The sequence below is a fragment of the Lynx rufus genome, unplaced genomic scaffold (assembly GCF_022079265.1).
Source record: "Lynx rufus isolate CCGP_SWC_20201006 ecotype Redwood Valley unplaced genomic scaffold, mLynRuf1.p SCAF_6, whole genome shotgun sequence".
Lineage (NCBI taxonomy): Eukaryota > Metazoa > Chordata > Mammalia > Carnivora > Felidae > Lynx > Lynx rufus.
Window position 1 is genome coordinate 22,790,310 of NW_025814878.1, and position 26,862 is coordinate 22,817,171.

General features: G+C 41.1%; 1 protein-coding gene across 3 annotated transcripts in view; it reads left to right on the forward strand.

Annotated features, from left to right (window-relative positions):
* The window catches only part of MAP3K5 (mitogen-activated protein kinase kinase kinase 5), a 207,798-nt gene extending 183,221 nt beyond the window's left edge, over positions 1-24,577 (forward strand). For all 3 annotated transcript variants that reach the window (XM_047102683.1, XM_047102684.1, XM_047102685.1), the window contains 7 exons: positions 3,057-3,242; positions 6,290-6,395; positions 14,361-14,604; positions 20,274-20,386; positions 21,122-21,234; positions 22,846-22,922; positions 23,823-24,577. In XM_047102683.1, coding sequence (XP_046958639.1) covers positions 3,057-3,242; positions 6,290-6,395; positions 14,361-14,604; positions 20,274-20,386; positions 21,122-21,234; positions 22,846-22,922; positions 23,823-23,883 — 900 coding nt within the window. In that variant the 3' untranslated portion in view covers positions 23,884-24,577. The remainder of the gene's footprint in view (positions 1-3,056; positions 3,243-6,289; positions 6,396-14,360; positions 14,605-20,273; positions 20,387-21,121; positions 21,235-22,845; positions 22,923-23,822) is intronic.
* Positions 24,578-26,862: the final 2,285 nt, after the last annotated feature.

Sequence of the window (26,862 nt, forward strand, 5' to 3'; positions counted from 1 at the left end):
TTAAAAGCAACCATCAGACGGCATGTGCTGGTGCACCCGCCTGAAGGGACCGGTGAGAAACTGTGAGTCAGAATCACATGCTAAATCCCGAATCATCCAGTGATAGCAAGGGTCCTTCTGAATGTATCGCTAAGGATGCTGTGACGTCACATGGTGGCCTAGAGGTAGAGCAGGTCCCAGTCTAGGCTTACTGCCGGCTCTTCCAGCTGATGGGGGGCAGAAGAATGCAATTATTAGGAGCCTGGGCTCAGCCTCAGCTTGCCTCTGCTTGAGGCCTGGCCCCACCACTTCCAGGCTGTGTGATTTAACTACTCCGAGGCTGAATTTCCCAATCTATATGACAGAGGAACGCTGGTATCTACCTCATGGAGTTTCTGTAGGGAATAACTAAGACCATGAGCAATTGAGATAATAATAGAAAGTGTGTCACACATGTTACTATTATTATTGCTGCTGTGACCGTTATCAAGCAAGCTAATCCTAGTTGTCTCATCTCTTTCAGTTTTTTCTACAACCAGATGGAAATAATTATTTTCATTGCCTTAAATATCTCTAGACGCATCTTTACATGTAAGCCTGCCCTTTTGTAACAAGACCAAGCATGGAGATGTTGGTCAGGTCCCCAAACCAGCCCACAAAAGCCCTTTCAACCTGTAACATCCTTCTGAAGCTCACTCATCATTTTGAGAAGGTTTAAAGGATAAAGACTAGAGAGCACCTTTGCGGAAGAATCTGGATGGTACCGAGTGCTAGGAAAGGCACACCTGTCAGATGGCACCTTCTGACGCTGAATCAGGCTCCCTGGTACCCGAGATGCTCATTTGTGTAGGCATGCTGATGAGTGCACATGAACACAGGAGTTAGAACAGAAATACCGATTATGTAAGTGGATGAAATACCCCAGACAGAAAACATTTGCCAGAGTCGACAGCGTTCCTCTGTAGGACAGTGGCACACACGTCCAAAAGACCGGAAGCAACATGTTTTTCTGTTGTGAAAACAAAGCTAATGTCAGGAAAATGTTTGCTGTTTCATCTGCTGGCAAACATGTATCTGACTTGTCACTAAGATAAGCTTCCAACTTCTGAATAACTCACATTTTTCTTCTTGAACATATTTTCATGTTATTATGATATTGCCTGTGAATCTTTACTTTGGGTGTAATTTAGTTGGCGGTAAGAAAAGAAACAAAGTTTGTAATTGTTCCCAGTCTGGTTTTAATTCCCTTAATGACAGCCATCAAGCTTTTCAATATAATCTTTTCTCAGGAAAACATAAACATGAGAGAGAGCTCCCCAAATGAAAATATACTGAGAGAAAGAACTTGATGGTACATTTATTTAATTTTAATAGAATCCTAGAAATTGTAATTTTCATAGCCCAATTGAGGAATTTAACTTTTATGGTGTAGTAACAAAATGTGCACTAGGAGATAGAAATGAATATAATAAAAATCTTGTTTCTTGAAGTTAAATGAGGATAAGTAACACCCTACTATCTTTCCTTTAAAGAAACAAGGTTCCTTGCACAAAGTAGAAAAATTCACCTTGACAGAAGGAATGTGTTTAATTATCGTATTATATTTTTAATATGTAAAAATATTGTCCATTGGTTCATTCTTACAACTAATGGCCTCGTTGGTGGGTAAGCAATTATTTTAAGCGTGGAGTTTGAAGTCGGCACCCCCCTTTTTAAAAAAATTTTTTTTTGTTTATTTTTGAGAGAGAGAGAGAGAGAGAGTATGAGCACAGGGAAGGGGCAGAGAGAGAGGGAGACACAGAATCCAAAGCAGGCTCCAGGCTGTCAGCTCGGAGTCTGACACGGGACTCGAACTCACAAACTGCAAGATCATGACCTGAGCTTAACCGACTGAGCCACCCAGGCACCCTTGAAGTGAGCCCCTTGTGGTTGAAAGGAATTGACACACTTCAAGGGCAGTTGCAGTTCTGGGGGCACATTGTAGGTTGCCTCATGTACCAGTGAAGGAGGGGGGCATCTTCAGGTATTCCAGCGATGGTGCCTAGCCCAACCTCACAGAGACTGAAACTAGTGAGTGATTCTGAGGGCCTTCACTTGCCAGGAGTTTGTCTGTCCTTTCTTGGGTTTGGCTGCTCTTGGCCCTCATGGTGTGCCATTTCTATTTCTGCGCATTCCCTTCTCCTCTCCACGTAGATTGTCATTCTCAATGCTATTGCTTCTCCTTCCTTCCTTATAACTAGATGTACTCCTGCTATTTAAAAAAAAAATGTTTTAAGTTTATTATTTTTTAAAGAGAGAAAGAGAACTAGCTGGGGAGGTGGAGAGAGAGGGGAGTACAGAGGATCCCAAGCAGGCCCCATGGTGACAGCAGAGAGCCCCATGTGGGGCTTGAACTCGTGAACCATGAGATCATGACAGCCTAAATCAAGAGTCTGTTGCTGGGGTGCTGGGTGGCTCAGTCAGTTGAGCGTCCGACTTCAGTTCAGGTCATGATCTCGCGGTTCATGAGTTCAGGCCCCGCGTTGGGCTCTGTGCTGACAGCTCAGAGCCTGGACCCTGCTTCAGATTCTGTGTCTCCCTCTCCCTCTGCCCCTCCACCACTCATTCTCTGTCTCTCTCTCAAAAATAAATAAACATTAAAAAAAAAAAAAAAGTGGGATGCTTAACCAACTCAGCCACCCAGGTGCCCCTCATGCTGCTATTTTAGGACTTATTTCTCTAGACTGACTTTGAGCTTAAGATCCTATGGCTCATTGTCTGATCTCTCTTTAGTCCCCCATTAAAATTTCTGAGCAAGAATTTTATTGCCTCAGCCTGTCCCTGTTCGGGCAAAGCTCTCTACATCTGACTAAATCGTACCTATTCACCAATGTATGGGGTAAGTACCCTTCCTCCCAAAGTCTGATTATTCTTGGGGTGGTGGGTGGGGGTGGGGGTGGAGCATCGAGTTCAAATCTGGTCTTTTTCCCTTAGCTGGGGGCACTTTGAAGCCCAGTTCCCATCAAGGGCTGTGAGAATGGCAGGCTCATGACTAATGTGTCCCACACAGATCAACTGACAGGTTAATTTATTCACAGGGGGCTGAAGAACCTAAACTAAAATGGGAACACATCACAACCCTCATTGCAAGCCTCAGAGAATTTGTGAGATCCACGGACCGAAAAATCATAGCCACCACACTGTCTAAGCTGAAGCTAGAACTTGACTTTGACAGCCATGGCATCAGTCAAGTTCAGGTGGTACTCTTCGGTTTTCAAGATGCCGTAAGTATGACATTTTGCTGCTGTCTTCCCACAAACGGCCAACGAAAATCAGCAAAATAAGATAAGACATAAGTTCTGTTTTCTTTAAGAATGTTGATGAATGTCTTTTTCGATGATTAAGTGTGAGCTGGTTGGTTGCCTCTCTGTGAGCTGCTAAACAGCAGATTTGTTGTTGTATGTGCTTGTATCTCCCAAAGCTAGATACACGTGATATTGAACACCGTGGGAAATAGCAAAACTAACAGACAGCTCCCGTGGCTGAACTGTGTGCTTATGAAATCACGTAGCCGGTCACTATTTGTTCTTTTAACTTTAGCCACACAGCCCACTGTAGTGGTTCACTTTCTAATTCTGTACGTGGACTGCCATCTAGTGGTCGTTGAGAAAAATGCAATGGTACAGATGGGGATGATCACTGCTAAATAAAACCAATACTTTTCTTTTTCTTTTTTTCACTTTTTCTCTGGTTTCCATGCACAACACTTTAAACATGTTTGTTTAAAACATATTAATTCGTCACTAAATGAAAATCAATCCACATGATCTAATGAGAGATTGCTGAAGGCTCTGCCCTCTCAAATGGAGTTGCTCTGCAACACCAACTAGAAGCCCGTCTTTCAAAACCCTGATTCAACACACAACATGCTGTTCCTGAATAAGACTTATCTGTGGAACTCTGTGGCAAGAAAGCTTGAAGTGACTCCTAATAGGTCTTCACAGGGTGAGGGAGACTGAAATAAGAGAGTTCCTGATGGCGCCTCGGGTATAAATATAGAAGCACTTTGCATAATTGTATTTAAATCCCCCAAATTAACTCACTCCTAATGTGTTTATTTCTCCTACATAGATGCCTTGACAATTGTATTTGGTGCACCAAATGATCTCTCATTTAAAACCAAATTATAATCCTCCAATGGCCACTGGTGTTCTCTGAAACTCTGTGTAAGCTTCTTGGTCTTTGTGCTGTCCTGTGGACGGGAACAGCACTCCTGACTCAACTGAGATCCTGGGTAATGAAAGCAACTGGCAAAGCCCATCACTAATAATTAAATGCTAAAGGCACACTTCACTGCAACTAGGGAAACCTAACCATCTGCAAACAGAATGAAAGAATTTACTGATTTTGCACTTGCCCACACATTTGACTTCCAGCCTACAGGCTGGGAAACAAATTGGCCAGTAGAATTCAGATTGAGAGTGGATTTGTTTTAATCATGGGCCTCGGGCCTGGGTCTTACACACACACACACACACACACACCTGCTCTTGCTCAATCACTGTCCAGGATGGCAATGAACCCCAATAATGTGCCCTGTTTGATGAAGAGCTATGAGGAGTGGGTCATAGTTCTAGAGGATCCTCTTCCATCTTCTGTGTGGGACTCTTGAGAGAAATGTTCCAGTTACCTAATGCTATACTCCACACTGGTCATAGAAGCAGGCAAATTCTTTAAGAAATGAAGGTACCAGAACAAACTCATTCTGAAAGGATTTCCTAGAACAAGTGCGAACCTAGCAGTGGTTCACTTCCTTTTGGGAGCAACTACTCTGAGGAATTCCTCAGACTGACTCCTTTCTAAACTGGGGGACTTTTTTTTTCAATAAGAGAGAGAAAAGGAGAGAGCATGAGTAGGGGGAGGGGCAGAGGGAGAGAGAGAAAATCCCAAGCAGGCTCCACTCTCAGTGTGGAGCCCCACATGGGGCTTGACCCCACGACTCTGGGATCATGACCTGAGTCAAAACCAAGAGTCAGACACTCAACAGACTGAGCCACCCAGGCACCCCTAAACTGGGGGATTTTGATGGGGGGCCAAGGGCAAGAATAAGCAACTGGAACCCCAGCTTTTGGCATGGGCTTGAAGCTAGGTCACCATCTCCCTTGCTCCCTCTAAAATCTCTGCCCCCCCATCTCTCTGCCCCCCACCATTCACTCTGTTTCTCTCTCTCAAAAAAAAAAATAATAAACATTCAAAAAAAACTAATAAAATCTCTGGTCAGAGCCCTGTGGGGAAAATAGCCACTTTTCTTAGAGGGTCATGTCGACCAGCAATTAGTGGAGTTAACTCAAATTTTAGAGAAGCCTCTTTTAGCTTTATGCTAATGGTTTTTTTTTTTTTAATTTTATTTATTTATTTTTAGTTTTTTGAGAGAGAGCACGCACAGTGAGGGAGAGGCAGAGGGAGAGGGAGCCCAGGCAGTCTCCACACTCAGCTCAGTGTGGAGCTCAATCCTTTGACCCTGAGATCATGACCTGAGCCAAAATCAAGAGTCAAATGCCCAACCGACTGAGCCACTCAGATGCCCAATAATTATTTTTTTTAGTTTTTATTTATTTATTTATTTTGAGAGAAAGAGAAAGTGCAAGTGGGGTAGGGGCAGAGAAAGAGGAGAAAGTGAGTTTCATAAGCAGGCTCTGCACAGGCAGCGGGGCTCGAATGCAGGGCTCAAACACAGGGCTCAAATGTAGGGCTAAAACATGGGGCTCGAACTCACAAACTCTTACGACCATGACCTGAGCCAAAGTCAGACCCTCAACCAACTGAGCCACCAAGGCACCCCTGATAAAGGTTATTTTTTAAAAGATAATGCATATTTTTAGTCACTAAAAGAAAGATACCCTTACGACCCAGACTTTCACTGTGAACAGCATTTCTGGAATATTCTAGCAGCTTCCTCCTCAGAGTCACAACACTGAAGGTCAGTGTTTATTTTTATTTAAAGCCCTTGGATTCCTTTTTCCTCCTTTACCACCTCCATCATCCAATCTGAAGTCATCATAAAAAATGGAAGTTGCATGTTCTGAGTCCTGAAGAAGCAACATTTCATTTAACCAGACTGCCTTTGATTTGCTTACGTGGGGGTCACCAGACTTTAATTTGAAATGGCACTTTTTTATTGTTTTCTGGTGACATAAAGAAATTACTCACAGTTCAAGGTGAAGAAACCTCATAGTTGTTTTGTTGATAGAATGTCATCCAGATGCTTGTGTCAGCTAGGTTATTTGCAACTAAAAATTAAAGTAGACTAAATGTCACCCTCTTTCTCCAGGTCAATAAAGTTCTTCGGAATCATAACATCAAGCCACACTGGATGTTTGCCTTAGACAGTATCATCCGAAAGGCGGTGCAGACGGCCATCACCATTCTGGTGCCAGGTCAGAAATAGTTAATTACTTTGCAAATATTTAGTGTTTGATATTTTAGATTACTGTTCAACTATCATTTATGGTGTCTTCTTTACTGCGTTTCAGATCAACTTAGCCTTTTGTAAAAATCTTTTCAAAGCCACTAAATTAATCTTTATCTAGTGCATATAGTCTAAGGAATGTACTACACCAAGCCAAACGCTTACTATGGGTGAGGAAGGTTGCTTCCTTGTTTTTAAAGAGCATATTTGGATATGGGGGGAAAGAGGAAATTGTGCAGGTGACCCAAATACGTATACATTGTAGTATACGGTTATCTGTGTCCACAAAACACACTCTTGCTGGTGGTTCCCAAACCTGCCAGTGTGCATTGAGTGATGTCAGCAGCTCTTTAAATTTATAGCTTTTCAGGCCCCATCCCAGACTGAGTGAGTAAGAATCTGCTGGGAAAAAGCCCAGGAATCTGATTTTAATCCAGCTCCCAGGTCATTTTGATACACAGCCAGGTTTGGAAATCACTGGTCTAGACAGATCCCAGCTATGTTTGCAGGGAGGTACAAAAGGGGTAGTGTTGATGAAATAGGGTTTTATGGAGTGAGAGACACATTCAAGTTCTAAGGCATACTTCCAAAGTACTTTGATAGTGTACTCACTAATGAAAAATTTTAAGCAAAGCTTTTCTATGTGTGTGTGTGTGTGTGTGTGTGTGTGTGTGTGTGTGTAGAGAGAGAGAGAAATGATAGATAGATAGATAGATAGATAAACAGATTTAGATACATAAATTAGAAATATGTTATACTAATTTATACATGTTTTATAAAACATTCTAGGGGCATCTGGGTGGCTTAGTCGATTGAGCATCTGACTCGTGATTTTGGCTGAGATCATGATCCCAGGATCGTGGGATTGAGCCCCGTGTCAGGCTCTGTGCTGAGCATGGGGCCTGCTGGGGATTCTCTCTGTTTCTTCTTCTGCCTCTCTCCCCTGTTCATGCTCTCTCACTTAAATAAAAAGCAAAAACCAAAAAAAAAAAAAAACCACTCTAAAATAGAAATTTAAAAGATAATTATGAAATATCTTAAAATTTAGGTTATTTACAAATGGTACCACAAACTTTTAAGCCATCATCAGTCCTTCCGAGTTGTGGGATTCCCTCTCTTCTCTCAGAATACCTTGTTTGTTTTGTGAGTGAGGGCACTAGGGTCCATCTTTATATTAAACCTTTGTCAAGATTAAGTAAAGATTAGGGTAGAAAATTTGCATAGAAATTTTAAATTAGAAAAAAATTCTACAAAGGCGCTAAAACACATAACTAGCAGTTAGATGTGAACCCTGGGAAAGCCGTGCTAGTGTAAACCTAATGTAATGCTCTAAGGAAGTTAACAGATTCTTATATTTAGATGACTTATCATTGGGATGGTCTTGGATGTGAGGAATGTACTCTAGAGGGGTTATATAGTGAAAAGATGCGAGGGGTGAAGGGGAATAGGTGTGTATTAGAGAGGAACAGACATAGGCAGAAGTTAAACACGGTAGTTTAAGTGAGCAAAGGCGTGAGATATTATACTTTGATATATTTAGCATATAAATTATCTGTTAGTCTAATTTTTTAAAACTTCCCTTTAAAAATGGATGACTTAAACGCAATGGATGATATCCTGGAATAGAAAAAAAAATCAGTGAAAAACTTGTGTCTGAATAAAGCCTGTAGTTTAGTTAATAGTATTGTACCAATGTTAATTTCTTAGCTTTGATGACTATGCCGTAGTTATGTAAGATGTACTGGGGGGAGCTGGGTGGAAGGTATATGGGAATTCTCTGTATTACCTTTGCGATGTTTCTGTCAATCTAAAATTCTTCCAAAATAGAAAGTTTACAGAGCACGCTGACCTTCACACTGTGGTTAACAGGCTGGTAATTCAGGGAGAGTGCAGAGAGTCATGTCTTCTTCTGCTCCAGCGGGTGTCCCAGGGATTGGCACTCTGCTGTCACCCAACCCATGTGTGGAACGTTCTCTATGAAGAGGGTTTGCTAAGGAAAGCTGTTTGTCCTTCCACTGTGGAATCGGTCCCTCTGAGGCTACTAGAAGTTCGAATGAAAACCAAAATTATTGTTTGCAAGCATTTAAAAAAGAAGTGGAATTTTTTAAAATTAATTTATTTATTTTGAGGGGGAGAGTGCCAATGAGCGGGCAGGGGAGGGGCAGATTGAGAGGGAGAGAAAGAGAATCCCAAGCAGGCTCTGTGCTGTCAGCACAGAGCCGGATGCAGAGGTTGATCTCCTGAACTGTGAAATCATGACCTGAGCCGAAATCAAGAGCCGAATGCGGAATTGACTGAGCCACCAAAAAAGTGGAAATTTTAGAGGACAATAACTAGAGGAAGTATTTTTTATATTCCTCCCAGGTTAGGGGGAAACCATATGCATTTGTATGCCAGTGCATAAATGATGAAATATGCGAACAAGAGAAATTGATTTCAAGCAGTTGAGAGTTCCATCAAATTTCTGAATGTCCCTAAAGATTTTGTTATACAATTGAGATTCAAAGAAACTACATTAAAAATGCTTGTCTAGGGGCGCCTGGGTGGCGCAGTCGGTTAAGCGTCCGACTTCAGCCAGGTCACGATCTCGCGGTCCGGGAGTTCGAGCCCCGCGTCAGGCTCTGGGCTGATGGCTCAGAGCCTGGAGCCTGTTTCCGATTCTGTGTCTCCCTCTCTCTCTGCCCCTCCCCCGTTCATGCTCTGTCTCTCTCTGTCCCAAAAATAAAATAAACGTTGAAAAAAAAAAAATTAAAAAAAAAAAATGCTTGTCTTGGGGCTCCTGAGTGGCTCAGTCGGTTAAGCGTCTGCCTTCGGCTCAGGTCACGATCTCACCGTTTGTGAGTTCGAGCCCCGTGTAGGGCTCTGCTGACAGCTCAGAGCCTGGAGCCTGCTTTGGATTCTGTGTCTCCCCCTCTCTCTACTCCTCCTCTGCTCATGCTCTGTGTCTCTGTGTCTCAATAATAAATAAACGTTAAAAAAAAATGCTTGTCTTCACAATCCCTTGTTAAAAATTCCTTCTAGACAGAACACCACAAATAAAATGTGTATGACATATTGAAATGTATGTCATCATTAGTGCATACATTCCCTGGGTCTGTCCACCGAGAGGACCCAAATCTTAGTATCTAAACACCATTTTCCAGTAAAAGGAATCCGTGCTCCCTGGAGAGATGGTTGATTCCAGGCCTGGGGTAGGGGAAATACAGGTGAGCCTGGAATAGCTTGGTGATGCCAAAAAGTAAGGAAGTGCCAAAATGGATGGAGGGTTTTTGAAAGGACACCACAGACCACACCCATTTGAAGGAGTTCCCCAAAGTGTAAGCCAGAACGATTTGAGCAATAAAATAAAATAATAATAGCATATTAGAATAAACCAAATATCTGTAAGTCTACACGAATATAAATAATTGAATACACAAATAAATGCAGGAAAAGAGCCAGCTCTTTTTTTTTTTTTTTAATTTTTTTTTCAACGTTTATTTATTTTTGGGACAGAGAGAGACAGAGCATGAGCGGGGGAGGGGCAGAGAGAGAGGGAGACACAGAATCGGAAACAGGCTCCAGGCTCCGAGCCATCAGCCCAGAGCCTGACGCGGGGCTCGAACTCACGGACCGCGAGATCGTGACCTGGCTGAAGTCGGACGCTTAACCGACTGCGCCACCCAGGCGCCCCAAGAGCCAGCTCTTTTTTACAGAATTCCAGTTAATAAAGGTAGCAGGTATGAGGGAAATAGAACATCACCATTCAGCAAACGGCACAGTAATGATTCCTGCAGGCAAGAAACCAATGGCTGCTGAAATCAGTAGGCACAGGAGTAATGAGAAACAGGATATTTGAATGGTTGCGCAGTATCTACCCACAAGATTATTTACTAATTTCAAAGGGAGAACAGTGACTTTACCGTGGGGAAACCAGCAGACACCTCCTTTACCAAGCGATCAAGGTAAGCATTGCCAGTAATAGGACACATCACCCCGTACCTCCTGATGGGAGACCCTTAGTAGTGAACAGCATCACCTTTGTGGTTTTCTTCCCAGAAAACGCACAGCCTCAACCTAAACATAAGACGTCGAACTCCAGAGGAGGGTCATGGTACTCCTCGAAAGTGTGAGGTCGTGGGAGATAAAGAAATAGCTGGGTACTACCTCAGACTGGAAGGGACTAAGGAGACATGGTAACAAAATGCAGTGTGGGATTCTGGTTCAGGAAAAGGACATCAGTGGGAAAACTGGTGAAACTCAAATAAGGTCTGTGGATTCCTTTGTGGTGTGTCAACGTCCATTTCCTGGTTTGGATCCTCCACCCACCGTTCTGTAAGATGTCAAGTTTGGGGCAAGCTGCTGAAGGATATACGGGAACTCTCTGTACCATTTCTGCAACTTTTTTGTTATTCTAAAAGTATTTCAAAATAAAAAGTACAAAATAAAGAAAGCATTCAATCTTCTCTCTCCCCCCAAAAAGAGCACACAGAACAGAGAGTACAGTGCAAGCCCCTTCGGAGTTTTTTTCTCAGGCAGTTTTCTCACTTGTCATCAAGAATCAGCCTTCAGATGATTGGCAACATTGAGTCTCTGTTGTTACAGTCTGGCTGTGGGTGACCAGATGGAGAAGTGCTGAGCATAGAGACCATGTTGGCAGTGCTAAGAGAGAATTGATAATGTAGGCATACCAACTACATTCCCAAAAAATTTTTAAACTGCTAAAGCACTGGGTACTATTACCAGTGAGGCTGAACTACTCATGTGCCCTGTGTCCACATTAATGTAAAATGGCCAGCATTCTGTACCATGAGCTTCCACTGCACTGACACGGATTGTGATCTTACTTGTTATCAGAAATACCCGGGGTTAAAGAAGCTTGGTCTGATTATTCTCCGGGGAAGGAACCACTTGGGGTGGTGGCTGCGGGTAGGGAAGTGGGAATAGTATTGTTGTTTGATCCCATCTTGCCGTATTAGAAACCGGCACTGGCTCTGGTTTCCCACACATGGGCTTAAGTGCTACCCACTCGTTACAGGACCCCCTGAGTCCCCGCCTTTCTCCTGACACTTGCCTCTCTCCTGACAGTCCATTCTGCCTTCCACTCTTCTCAGCGGGCTCTGGACCAGCAGTTGAACTTCCTTCTCTCAAACACCTCTGCCCCTTTCTCCACCAAGCCAAGGCTTTCCCCTCCTCCAGAGTCCTGCTTAGGCTCTTCTGCTTCTCTGAATCAATCAATGACTAAACCACCACTGGGTCTAGTCATTGCAGATGTGCTTTATTTACCTCTTTAGCATTCCTAATACATGTACGTGTGAATGGTATAGGTTGCTAGGTCTATAACTGAGATCATCTAATTTGTGCTTATAATTTCGTGTTATCTTTGTACCTGCTCTTGTGGCTCTTCCCATATGCATTCTAGTTCTCCTTTAGATTATTACGTCTTTGAGGACAAGGACCAGATGCTCTATCTCACTTGCAGATTTTACGATGTGTGATTTGATGATGTGTATTCAGGGGGCCACCACAAAAGTCCAAAATAACAAAGTATTGCATTTGCTTACAATTTTCTACTTTATTCAGATTATCGGAGAGAAATTTTTCAGTCTTTTATACATATATAAGATTGAAATTTATGATAAAACATACAGAGTTAGGGCTATGTAAGGAGATGTTTAAATATAATAATAAATATCAGAAATTTTCCCTCCCCAAAAGCGACATTATAGTCAACAGCACAATAAAACTTTTTAATTGTTTTTTTTTTTAATTTTCAGTTTAGAGACCATAAAAGAAATTTAAGAATAATTTTAGAAAAATTTAAAAGGGCTAATCTTGTGTTCTAATTTAACCTAGAATTGCACTTTCTTAAATTACTTTTAAAGTAAGATTCTTAAAATTATTTTGTTCCCTTATAAATACAAATAATCCTAGTAGTATGACTCTTCCATTCTGCCAACATTTTTTGAGAGGCTAATATGTCCTAACCCCTGTACTGGGTTCTGGGTTTACAAAAGTAAAACACCTGATTTTGAGGCCCTCCCACTCTAGATGAATTAGGAAATGGAATTTTGGAAAGAGAAAAGAGATGATGCAGAAAGCAGAGTAGAGGTGGGGGTTTGGTGAACCTTCTGAGATAAAGGGCAGGATGTGAAGAAGTTAGAACCCTTGTGTACTGGTAGTGAGATTATAAAATGGTGCAGCCAGTATGGAAAACAGCATAATAGCTCCTCAAAAAATTTAAAACTAGACTTACCATACGATCCAGGAATTCCTCTTCTGGATATATATCCAAAGAAGAAATTGAAAGCAGGATCTCAAAGAGGTATTTGCACCCCCACATTCATAAAAGCGTTATTTACAATAAACCAAGATGGGACCAACACAAGTGTCCGCTGACGAATGGATAAACAAAATGTGGTATATACGTGCAATGGAATATTATTCAGCCTGAAAAGGGAAGGAAATTCTGACGCGTGTTGCAACATGGATGAATCCTAAGGACATTATGCTAAGTGAAGTAATAAGCCAGTCTCAAAAAGACAATTACTGAATGATTCTACTTGCATGAGGCACCTAGAGTAGTCCAACTCATGGAAACAGAAAGCAGAATGGCGGTTGCCAAAGACAATGGGGGAGGGGAAATGGGGAGTTGGTGTTTCATAGGTATAGAGTTTCAGTTTTGCAAGATGAAACTTATAAAAAGTTTGCAACTTTAAAACCAGTTCTCAATAGGGGTTGAGCAACAATACAAATATACTTAACAATATTGAACTGTGTACTTAGAAATGGTGAAAATGGTAAATTTTAGGCCAGGCATTATTTTTTTTTTTAACTACAGTGAAAATTTAAAAAATAAATACATAAACAGAGAGATAAAGGAAGTCAGAGCTACATAAGCCTGGCCCCTGAGGAAGGGCACTCTGATTTTTGTTATGGGCAAGAGATGAGGTGTTTTTTTAGACTGTTGAATCTGCAGTGCTGGCTTCCCAGCAAGAATATGTAGGAGGTATCGGATGTAACAGGATCGGGGCTGGAAATATAGTTTGTTATCCACACGTTACAAATACTTAACTCTAATAGATTTGAATGAGGTCAGCTATGGAGAGTAAGAAATATAAAAAAAGTGAAGGGTGGAATTCCAGGTTCCAGGTTCTAGGTTCCAGACGGTAGATAGAAAAAGATCTGAAGAAAAGACACAGCAGCCAGAGATTTAGAGGAAAATACCTTCCACAGGTCCAGTAAAGTAAGGAAAGAAAAGTTACCTGGAGGATTTGTTACCCAGTCAGCCTTTGGTCGCCTTGCGCTGGTGGCTGCATTGGTGGTGGGAAGGGATCTTCTGTTCCTCCCCTTGGAGCCATCTCCCCACACAGGGGCTCTTGACCTGTGGCTCATGGACTCTCTGTAGCCCGTGGCAAATGGACTCAGGATATCTAGGCAAAATGTTGTATGAATGTGCTTTTCTTCTGCAGAGACTCTCCATGGCTTTCATCAGATTCTTGGTGGGTTTTGTGATCCAATAAAAGCTCCATGTGCCATCACAGCATGTGGAGTCAAGATCCTGCTACCCTGATTTCACTTAGATTATGAATGTCGTAGTTAATAGTTGCCAGATATTACATAATCTAAAAAATGAATTTCACTTGCATAAACAAATGTTTATGTTAACAGGTTTTTACATAATTGCCTTTCCGATTTTAGCATTTTCCCACATATCTTATGTGCAGTGTGATCATTTTTCTTCTGTGTGAATTAGATCATTCTGAGTTAATACATCATGTGAATTTTGCCGATTCGCTGGGAAAGAAAGCATAAATTAACGCACAAAAATCCATCCCTACTTTTGGAAAAGCATTTTGGAATCCATATTGATAGCAGGGGAGAGGACATTCATGTCTTAGGAAATGAATTAGTCATATTTTATTAACACTGTTGTTGATATTACGCCTCACAGAACTGAGGCCACATTTCAGCCTCGCATCTGAGAGTGATACCGCGGATCAAGAAGACTTGGATGCGGAAGATGAGCGTGAGGAACAGCCTTCAAACCAAACCGTCCAAAGACCTCATGCTGTCATTGAAGATGCCGTGGCTACCTCAGGGGTGAGCACGCTCAGTTCTACTGTATCCCATGACTCCCAAAATGCTCACCGATCACTCAATGTGCAGCTTGGAAGGATGAAAATAGAAACTAATAGGTAAGTCCTATTTTCACGTGAGTGGCTTTCTTTTCCCTTACTCTTATGTAAGTGCATTTAGGTTTTCTTTACAGTTTGGTCCACAGAGAATACAAAATAGGATTCCTTTGTCCCATTCACGTAAACTTGGCTTGATACCTTTCTTGATCAAACAAGAGTGGTTTGTCATTGTCTCCTTAATCAAAATCATTTTCTGCTTATTCTACCAATTCAAGCCTTATTCAGCACCATTCCTTTGATTACTGATTTATCTCCAAGTACACTGAGATTTTCACAATAGTTGTAACTTCAGAGACTATCTTGGACACAGAATCAGAGCAGCATGTATCATCCAAGAGACAGCTTAAAGACAGAAAGTTCATGTTCTTGAAAGCCTGTGATTTGGAATATCCAGTTCTTTTAGGAGAGGAAGATGTCTGCTTTTGAAAAGATACATTTAATGGTGCTAAAGCTTTGCATTTCAGAACCTTGAAAGAATGAGCAGTTGATTGCATTTAGGATTCTGTTTCATTTGGAATATGCTGTGTCATATCTGGACTTTAATTTTTCTTTGAGAATTTGGTAATATAGAATCCACGTGTTAAGGTGATTAAGTGAAGAGTAAATATTTCCTGTTCTTCACAGATGTTGGCACAGTTCAGGGGCTGAGTCTATGATTTATAGCTTCCTGGTGCTGGCTACAGTTGACAATGTGGGCAACTGACTTTCTGACTCTGGGTTTACAGTTTAGAGTAAAAACCTTTTTTGGGGGGGGGGGGGCGTGAATCAATAGAAGTTCAAATATTTAGTTGAAAATCTTAGTTGTTCACCAGGGAGATAAACATATTTTATTTCTAGTTTTGAGTTTTAAGTTTTTAAAGTTAAGCTTGAATACCAAGCTTAGTACGAATAAAGCTCATCCTATACTCAGAAACGGAAATTTTGGTTGCATGACTAAGTAAATCCATATGTATCATCTATGGTTTGCATAGAGCAAAATCTTTCTGAAAAAAGGGAAATTTTCTCCCTGACTTCCAGATCTTAATCTTGTCCTCTGAAACCCAGCTCTTACTGGGCATCATTACTACTTTAGTGGAAGAATTTGAATCTTTTCTCCTCTGAGACTTCCTTCAAAATCCTTAGTGTCCTTCATTTCCTCCTCTTGTCAGACAGCACCCCAATCACGACACTGCGTCCATTAGAGTAGGTGTTAACTTTAGTCATGTTTCTTTTTAGTTTATCCTCTGTGGTCCGATCCTGAATGAGCTGTTGTTAATACCCCTCTCTGATCTCTGGAGGAGGAATGTTCGCTCCTTACTGTTCTGGACCATCCCCAACTCCTCCTCCACCCATGGTCAGAATTATACATGCAATAAAGCTACATTATTTACCAGTAAGCTGGTGTATTTGCTTCTCTGGCCCTAAAACCTTCTGTCTATATACCCTGGCTTATGTCAATAGAACCTGCCTGTCCTGAATGCAGCCTTTTCCTTCTCTCCTTAGACGACGAGAGTTCTCCTGGCTTACACCCTGTCCATGTCCTCTGTCCGCCATATTTGCACCATGCCATCCACGGCCCCTCAGGGCTGCTTTTCTGAGGGGAGCAGCTGGCTGAGGGCCTGCCTGCCACGTGTTCCCATCTCTGCTGAAAAGGCTACAATTTGCCCTGTTTCTTCATTGCATTAGGAGCATGGTTGCCTTTTCACAACAGCCCACACAGTTCTCTACGTATTTACACTTACATCTGTGAAATCTGTAGGATTATGAGCCTCCTTTTTCTGTTTCTAGTAATATCACCTCATGCATGAAAAAAAAGGGCAGCTGTTCTAGTACTAAGCAGTGGAAACGAGAGATTGATCACGTCTGTAGTTTTTAGTTGAAGATCACTTGGTCTATAGAGGTCCATCTGTTGCCAAATAAACTTAGAGGAAATGTTAGATTTAGGAAATGTTAGATTTAGTGTTTAGGAAAGGTTGTGGCCCTCACGTTAGAAATCTTAAGCTTATCTACCCTATGACCCAGCAATAGCACTGCTGGGAATTTACCCAAGGGATACAGGAGTGCTGATGCATAGGGGCACTTGTACCCCAATGTTCATAGCAGCACTTTCAACAATAGCCAAATTATGGAAAGAGCCTAAATGTCCATCAACTGATGAGTGGATAAAGAAGGTGTGGTTTATATACACAATGGAATACTACTTGGCAATGAGAAAGAATGAAGTATGGCCTTTTGTAGTAATGTGGGTGGAACTGGAGAGTGTTATGCTAAGTGAAATAAGTCCTACAGAGAAAGACAGATACCATATGTTTTCACTCTTATGTAGATCCTGAGAAGCTTAACAGAAGACCATGGGGGAGGGGAAGGGGGAAAAAAGAAGTTAGGGAGGGAGGCAAACCATAAGAGACTCTTAAAACTGAGAATAAACTAAGGGTTGATGGGGGGTGGGGGAGAGGGGAAAATGGGTGATGGGCTTTGAGGAGGGCACCTGTTGGGAGGAGCACTGGGTGTTGTATGGAAACCAATTTGACAATAAATTTCATATTAAAAAAAAGAAATCTTAAGCTTATATTTAGGACAATCACTGATCAAAGTAAATCAGGTTTATCCAGCTCTTGATTATTAGATCACCGATAATAATACCAAATGGAGAAAATAACAGGATGGCTTTAGAATGCATATTTTACTTATATTTCCCTATATGTTTACATAAAATGTTCTGGAAATAATTCACTTGATGCCAATTATTGGGACAGTAATGCAGGACGATAATGCAGAGTTAGCTAAAATTTAACTCAGCCAGAGCTGACTGTTTATCTAGGACACGATTCCAGAATTACCCACCCCCACCCATCTGAGTTAAAAAATCAACCTCAGGGCAGATGGCTTTACCAAGCTTTTCTAGAACAGAGGGGCAGGCAATTGCCTTAATTTTGCAGAACTTCCCTGTTAACTTGTAGGCAAAGGAAAAATAAAACTGATGGCCTAGGTTGGATATGTTCTTAAATAATTTTGGAGAGCTGGATTTGGGACAAATGAAGTGGCCTGTCAGTGCCCTTCTTCCAATGTTAGGTTCTGGCTTTTAAAGGTAAAAATAAAATGTCTAGTCCAGACACACATAGGTTAAATTCTAGAAAAAGTCACTGTGTTCTTAAAAAAAAACAAAAAACAAAAAACAAAAACAACGGAATATTCATCACTATTCCATACATGTAAATTAGCAAGGAAGACAAAACCAACAAATTGCCCACTTAAAAATTCGTGCTGAGCTTGCTATCCATTTCTTCGAATTTGCCTCTTGCTGGCGTAGATAAAACTCTCCCTTGAGCCTCTGCTTTCCTCTCGATTTCGCTTCCTACTACTCAGTCCACCTAATTGTGTGCAGCTTACTCCGCAGTTGTCTTTTTTTTTTAATTTTTTAATGTTTATGTATTTTTGAGAGAGAGAAAGTGCGTGCGCGCTAGTGGGGGAGGGGCAGACAGAGAGGGAGACAGAATGTGAAGCAGGCTCCATGGTGGGTGTTGTCAGTACAGAGCCTGATGCAGGACTCGAACTCATGAACCGCAAGATCATGACCTGAAGTCAGACGCTTCCCCAACTGAGCCACCCAGGCGCCCCTCCGCAGTTGTCTTTAAACAGCCAGTCTTCCTCAAACCACCTTCTCTGGCTGCCTGTCAAGAGTTTTCCTTTTTGTCCCACTTCTGCTGCCTAATGCTACCCTGATCCCTTCTCCCAAGGGCCTCACATCTGTGTCCTGTGGGAAAGGAGAAGGAACCCCTCGTGAGCCCTGGGAGGGCTCTTTTCCCAGGGCCTGAGGCTGCAGGAGGAAACAGAATCGCCCTCTCTGCCAGCCAGGCACTGCCCTTGGCCTGTTAGCTACTGCTGTCTCATTTAACGTTCACAGTAACTCTTAAGGGAAGTTTTACTTTTCCGTTTCACAGATGAGAAAACTGAAGCCGAGAGGCGCTCAGTAATTTGTCAAAGTTCACACAGGAAAGGTGTGGCTGAGCCAGGATTCAAGCTTGGGGCTGACTTTCAGTTGGGCCTGTGTTGCCTTCAGAGCATGTCAGCTGAAGCAGAAACAAACTTTTGGACCGGCATCTGGTCCTGACTTCAGTCTCTCCTTACCCAGAAAACAAAACAAATAGTCTGCCAAGAGCTGTAGGGTACACGACAATTTATCCTGATGATCTTATGAATAACTATGTACCTTAACTTTCTGGAATTCTGAATCCTAGTTACCCAAAGGTAGTTTCCTAAAAAATCAGAGCATCTCCCTTCCTAACTTGGAATTTTTTTTCAGAGAACGGTGTTAGAAATGGTGAGCAGGTGTCCACGTAGCTCTCCACTGCACAGTGAACATTTCATGGGCAAAACTATGGCATCAGTAATATGTTTCTCTTTGTTTCTTTGGAGAATGTATCATCGGGTGTCAACTAAGAACTGAATGTACCAGGAACACAGCTATCCCTTTACCCATCACCAGCCTCCTTGGGAGGCAGAGTAAGGACAGGAATGCCTACAACAATCCTAGCAACAACCGTTAACATTTACTGAGTAGTTGTTATATGCCGGGTACTATAGGTGATCTCATCTATAGTTTAGTTCTCACATTTTCCCTGTTAAAAAAAAATGACTGTCCTTCTGCTTTGCATTGATTATTATATCGTCCATCATCTTTTTTTTGATGTCATACATGTAAAATATAGGTCTGTTAATATTATATATATTTTATTTTACTTTATATATCTATTTGTTTGCCATTTATGGTCATAAAAGGAAACAATAAAACATCTCTGAAGATTTTGGCAGTCAGGGTGGAGATTTTGAATTCTTGACTGGAAGTGCAAGTCTTCTAGAGCTTTGCTACTTTAACATGAGGGTGGGGGAGGGGTGATCTGTGGCCAAGCAACAGGAGTGTCACCTGGGACCTCATTAGAAATGCAGAATCTGGGGGTGCCTGGGTGGCTCAGTCAGTTAAGCGGCCGACTTCGGCTCAGGTCACGATCTCGCGGTCTGTGAGTTCGAGCCCCGCGTCGGGCTCTGTGCTGACAGCTCAGAGCCTGGAGCCTGTTTCAGATTCTGTGTCTCCCTCTCTCTGACCCTCCCCCATTCATGCTTTGTCTCTCTCTGTCTCAAAAATAAATAAACGTTAAAAAAAAAATTAAAAAAAAAAAAAAGAAATGCAGAATCTGAGGGCACCTGACTGGCTCAGTCAAGAGCATGCAACTCTTAATCTCCAGGTCATGAGTTTGAGCCCTACGCTGAGTGTAGAGATTACTAAAAAAATAAATAAGCCTAAAAAAAAATGCAGAATCTCAGACCTACCCCAAGAACTACTGGAACAGGATCTGCATTTCAATAAAATCCCAGGGTCTGTGTTCCTTATAGCTTGAAAAGCCCATATCTAGATCTAGAAGGTCACTCTGGCTACTCCAGCTTTATTATCCTGTCAACTGATAGAATTTTCTCTTTCATGGGGTGCCTGGGTGGCTCAGTCGGTTACGTGTCTGACTTCAGCTCAGGTCATGATCTCACGGTTCACGAGTTTGAGCCCCGCGTCCAGCTCTGTGCTGACACTCAGAGCCTGGAGCCTGCTTCACTTCTCCCCTGCGCATGCTCTCTCTCCCTCTCAAAAATAAATAAATGTTAACAAATTAAAAATATATATATATAATTTTATTTTTCAGATTACTGGAAGAATTGGTTCAGAAAGAGAAAGAATTACAAGCACTCCTTCATCAAGCTATTGAAGAAAAAGACCATGAAATTAAACACCTGAAGCTTAAGTCCCAACCAATAGGTGAATAACAGAAAATGTTAAAGTCACCCCGTTATACCAGGTGGCCACAAAAAGCTGAGAAAGCCAATGGGCAGTTTTATTTCATGGCTTAATTGGCACCTGTCACTTGTACCACAGCTACAAGCAGAAATTGCTTTTTAAAAATGTCCAATTCTTAATTGTAGCAAACTGTAATTTTGATATGCCTTAATTTCAAATAATGATTCGTGGTCATGTTTTCCTGAGATTATTTGAGGTAAATAGGGCTCTCTGCTTCTTTGGTCTTTATTTCTTTTTAAAATTTTTGCAATGAGATTACTAGAATAAAAATAATACTATTTTTGTCATTTTTGCATTTGTATCTTATATATTCTATGCTTTTTTTTTCCATATTGTTGCAAATAGTGAAAAAAGAGACCATTATGTAATTATGTGGTTCTCTACTAACTATGCTCATGTTTGTTGCATGAAAAACACACAGTACAATTTTGGTGCAATGAGTTTATTCTAAGAAAATAAACTTGATATGAAAGTATGAGGTGGGGTATCATTACATTATTGCTTCTGCCTCTCCATTTATTAGTAGTCTTTAAGAATTTGTTTATATTACCACGTATCCTGCCAATCTCAATTCTATTATACTCTGAGCAAAATCTTTTAAAGTATTAATAAATGTCTCTTGAGTGGTGGGAGGGTCTCAGATGACCTCTGTTAAGAGCAGCTAAGAATGTCCCTCCCTCGCTAATTCTGTCCTAGATATTCCTGGAGTGCCTGTGTGTCACCGGGATTCTCTGGGCACAAATGCTGAAGAGTCTGAACTTGCTGAATGGCTGAGAGAAAAGGGAGCTGATGAAGACACTATAAGTCGGGTAAAGAAAACTGCCTGTGGGACAAGCTTTTCTTTTGCTTCATAATGTTGAATGCCTACCGTGTGCGAGGCATGGGGCATGAACCCTGGTGAGCAACTCAGGCCCAGGCCTGCCCTCCTGCGGCTTACAGGCTAGCATCCGCAGATGGAAACCAAATAATTCCACAGATAAAGCGTAAGGATACCCTGGTAGACTCTATGCAGGAAAGGTTATCAGGAGTTAGGAGACAGAGAGAGGGAGAGGTTGAGAAATGTTCTCTTAGGAGGTGACGAATGAGCTCAAGTCTAAAGGAGTATGTAGGAAGAAACCAGGCTGTCTGTATGTATATTGGGGGAGGGACAGGTGAGAAGGGAAAATCTTTCGGGGGTAGGCACACAGTATGTGCAAAGACAGGGAGGCGGGCAAAAGCTCTGTGGTCTAGGACCCCTAAGGGTTTTTATATTTTTGAATTGAAAATAAGGACGAATGGAAAAATCAAGACAAAACTAAAATCTTCAAGTTTCTAATTCTCTCTTTTGTTTAACTTTTTAATTCTCTTGCAACATTGTTAGACTCTGCCGGGCAGTAGCTCTATATTGATGCTTAATAAAATAAATCTAGGCAGTCAACCTGTGTCAGGAACAAACACTTTCCCTCTAAACCATATTATATCTATAATAACCTAATTCCCATCTGCTCCTTACAGACTTTGGTAATCAGCATGAATAGCACTTACATTTTAAGATTACATACATGTATATACACATACACACAGACATACACGTATATGTGCATACACACAATAAGAAGTTATATTTTTTATAGAAACGGCCCCAATACAATATTACATTAAAACTTTAGCTTTCTATTTAATTTTTTTAAATAACTAAGAATAAAGATATCTTTTCTCTTTACTTGATAATTTATTGATTTACCAGATAAAATTTAGAGTTTCCTTAGAAATCTGCATTGAACAAGCTACTGCTAAATAAATTTAAATAACTCTCTTGCTTCTGGGGAATCATGCGTCCATTCAAGTTGTCCAAAATATTTATTCCTGGAGCTAAAACTCAAATCACAATTAAGGAATAGTAACTGATGATCCACTAAATCATTGCCCACCTTTTTAAATTAAAAATTAAAGCTTCAGTTTAAATTCAGGACTCTGATTATATTAGAGTAATATTAGTAATTATTAGAAAATACCTTTTATTAGCTGTGAAAAATAAGTTCAGAAATTAAGTATAAACAATACCTTTCCAGGAACACTTTTTATCCACTTGAGAAAAATAAACACAGCAACAAACCTCTAAAATACAAACCTTCTCTTATAAGCAGCAGATGTAATTACAAATGAGTTTTATCTACTCATTAAAAGGCCATTCCAAAATTGTGTTGCATTTAATCTTTACGCACTCGGAAGTCATACTGATGTATTTCTTTGTAATTATTTTATAACGGGGTGGGGGCAGTACTTTTCCCTAATAATTCCAGAAGATTATGTTTTTTAGTAGATTCCCTTTTAGGTTTACTTTTAAATGATTGCCCATGTCTATATTATGGATAGAGTTTACTATTTATTAAAGGTGTGCAAAACATCTGACATTTGTGCATATTCTACCTTCTCCACAGTTTCTGGCTGAGGATTATTCACTAGAGGATGTTCTCTACTATGTTACACGTGATGATTTAAAATGCCTGAGACTAAGGTACCACTTCTCTATTCTTTTTTCATAATGGAGAAGGTGCCCTGGGCAGGGAAGTCTGGGCTCCTGTCCCTGCTGGGCCCCTCGCCAGCTCTAACCAGCTGAGGGAACTTGAGCTCCACTCTCCGGTTCTCACCTGCTCTGTGTAAACTGTGTCTATTGGACCAGGCTCTTACTGGGCACTCTTATAACCAGTATTTCTATATTAGTAAATGCAAATCAACTAAAAGAATTTATTGATAATACAGCAGACTGAGACCATGAGGTTCTTTTAAAGCTGCTTTTAACAAATGCTCTAATTTAGTTTGTGATTGTGCCATACGGATTAGAAATATTAGGATAGGTGCTGATTTGCCATCCACATGCCCTGTATAACCTGATAGGGTTTCTTGGGATAGTTTTTTCTGTCAGGCCAAGCATATGCGTAAAGACGCATTCCAGGACTGCTAGAAATCTAAAATGATGCTTTGGGATGGGGCGCCTGGGTGGCTCAGTCGGTTCAGTGTCCCACTTTAGCTCAGGTCATGATCTCACGGCTCGTAGGTTCAAGCCCTACAGGGGGCTCTGTGCTGACAGCTTGGAGACTGGAGCCTGCTTCCGATTCTGTGTCTCTCTCTCTCTGCCCCTCCCCAGCTCTCGCTCTCTCTCTCTCTCAAAAATAAACATTAAAAAAATTTTAAAAATAAAATGATGCTTTAGGACCTGCTAGTTTGTGGAGGCGGAAAGGAAAGGCACGTAGGGCTGACCAGAAAATAGGCACAAAAAGAATGCACGATGACTGGTAAGACTTTGGACCTTCATGTTCTGATCAGAACAGCTAGAGGCTAAGAATCACTATTCTGTATCAAGGGCAGTCTTCCAAATAGGGTGTCGTCTTCATCATGTCCTTGTGTCTCTAACCAGGGGAGGAATACTCTGCACGCTGTGGAAGGCCATCACTGACTTTCGAGACAAACAGACTTGACCGTCGCTCGGTTTGTTTCCAACCTTCCGTGGAGACTCCAGCAATACAGAATGGATCTTCTTGGGGGAGGGAGAGGAGAAAGAAGCTGCACTTTAAATCCAGTATTTGTTTACTCGTGTTAAAAAAGAAAAAAAAGACAAAATACACTGAACTGCTTCTATTTCTAGAATTCATAAGGACTCTTTGTAAGGACTCTCCAAAAATAATCCTACACATTAGGATGCTGAGGACTATTTTAGTCTAAACATTTTTATGGAGATATTTTTAACTCGGCACCTGTTGCACCTCAGCCCAATGTTTATTTCACACGAAACAGAACATTTCATGGGATTGTGCATCACTGGAACAAAACCAAAATGTGACCATGACTTTGTAGGCTTATGTGTGTTTGTAAGATACTCTGAGTAGAAATGCATAATTTCAATTATTGTATAAAGTTTATGTGTTTTTTTTTAAGTGTGCAGAATCTGAAAGCAATGGTTTTTACTTACCTATATCTGTATTAATTGTAATATCGACTATATTTTGTAATTTAAGTTTCTGGCCCCTAGTACATTCGAGTCGTTTATGTACTACTGAACTGTACCAGTTGCACATGCCTGAACCATAGTAATGTTAGCTTGTTCTAAAGCTATCCATTGTGTCATATTTACTCTAGTAAATAAAAAAGACTCTTCACATACTGTTTGATAAATTCTAAGGAATTCTTATTTTGTTTTGACAAACTGCTGTGTCAAATTTCTGGTTGTTTCTCCTGCTCTAATATTAAATAGAATCTGTCTTCTGTTCAGGTAATCAAAGAACAAAATTGATATGCAAGTTGTCTCTCAGGGCCACAGGGTGGTAAGAGAGAGGAGGAAGACAAAAAGAATTTATATAAAAGAAGGTCCCTGTGTTTTTCTCAAGGCTCCAGGTTCTCTTGAATGACTATTGTATACCTCAGAGGGTCTGCAGATAGCATCCCAGTGGAGAACACCCTGCATTTTCTGTCTCCTTAGTTTTAGTTCTCATATTTCAGGGAACTGTTTCTATTTTAAGGTGAATATTCCATTTTCTCAGCCTGCCCATATTAACAGGGTGAAGTCTGAAACTCCTAGATAGATGGATGAGATAAACACACCTCTTAGATACAGAGGAACCTACCTGTTTATTATGCAAGATAGAAATAACATAGAGCTTCACGTATCATGACTTGACCCATACGTATATAACGGTCTTTGATAAAACAAGAGTCATCTTTATTTCTATGTGAAAATCAAGGTCCAATATATCTTATATTGCATTAGACTGCACAGAAAGTTCTCACCGTTATTTTCTCATTTGATACTTGTAACAGCATAGCTGCATCTTCTTTTACAGCCCAATCCCAAGGACAGATAGTTGCCTCTTGTATCCTGTGGGGAAATTTCAAAGGAGGGGAGATATAAATTAAATGATAGGTCATTTCACTCATCCTGAGACACAGTGTAATTCTTAATTAAGCCACAGTCCATATCCCCAATTCTAATGCTTCGGTGCTTCTTTTAGGTTGCATATTGGATCAAGGAGTGCCCGGGTGGCTCAGTTGGTTAAACCATCCGACTCTTGGTTTTGGCTCAGGTCATGATCTCACCTTGTGGTTTGTGAGATTGTGCCCCGTGGGATTCCTTCTCTCCCTCTCTCTCTTTCTCAAAATAAATAAACATTTAAAAAAAGATTGTATATAGATAGCATCAAGCTACTCATCTTCAACCAATTCTTTATCGATATGGTCTTTCCTTGGTATCTTCCTCCCACCCTATTTTTGTGGGCAAGTGTTCCTCTATCCCTACATGGTTCATAAGACATCCCTAGGCCAACATCATTAGGTTTTCGTCAGAATTTTGGGCCTCGGTCACAAAAGAAGGCAGTTCTACTATGGCCCAAGTTTCATTAAAGGTTTCACTTGAAAGGCATTTGGCATCAATCTGGGCCAGTGATTCTCAACCCAGCTTCACAATAAAATGACTGGGATGCTTTTTTAAAAACACCGATGCCACCACCACAGACAGACTGTTTTTATTGATCTGCGTAAGGCCCGCAGATCCTTTAAAAAAGTTCTGCAAAATGATTTAACACTACCAAATCCCACCTCCTTACTCCAAGAGACACCTGGAGAGAGAAATGGGAGAGCCTCTTTCCACAGAGATGGTAGTAAGATGGTTACTATTCATTGTTCATGTAACGTAGCAGGAGGCTAGACACGTAGGCCTGGAGCACAATCATCACTTACCTTTGACCTTGGGCAAATTAACTCTCCGAGACTCATCTTCCTCATTTGAAATAGGGAAAATAATGTACCTTTCTCATAGGGTTGTTGTAAGATTTAAATAGTGCAGGTAAGATGCTTAGTGTAATGCCCAGCAGAGAGTAAGCAATCAGACGCTGCCTGCTGCTGTTATGTCTTATCATTCAACCAAAAGTATTTATTAAATACTTATTGGGTACTACATACTGGGGTGCATGAACAAGACACAGTTCTTGCCCTGTGAAGTTCACTGTCAGAGGTGGAACAACAGAACACGTAAAACCAAACAACCAGCACACATAGTAAGTACTATAGTTACATCTGACTGCCAAGGGGTGGGGGTGGGCGGGGCCAAGAAAAGCTTTCCAGAGAAGTGAGACCCAGAGCTGTGCCTGGAACGATGGTTTGTAACTGAACAGTTATGCATGGGTGGTGGTAGTCTCATACAAGAAATAAAACCAGAATTTGTTGGGAAAAGTAGATGCCATGTTTCTTTTGGACCATATTTTGATCTCTTGCTCCAAGTTCTGTCATTGCACATTTTGTTTCATTCATTCCTAAGCCATTCCATAAAACAGTCTGGCGAGGAGGAATTATTTAAACCACTGGAATGCCTACTATGTGTGAGGTAATGTAGCAGCAGCAGGAGGAGAGATCTACATGATGCCTATCAACTTCAGAACGCATGCAGTATGCATTATGTCATCAAGGAC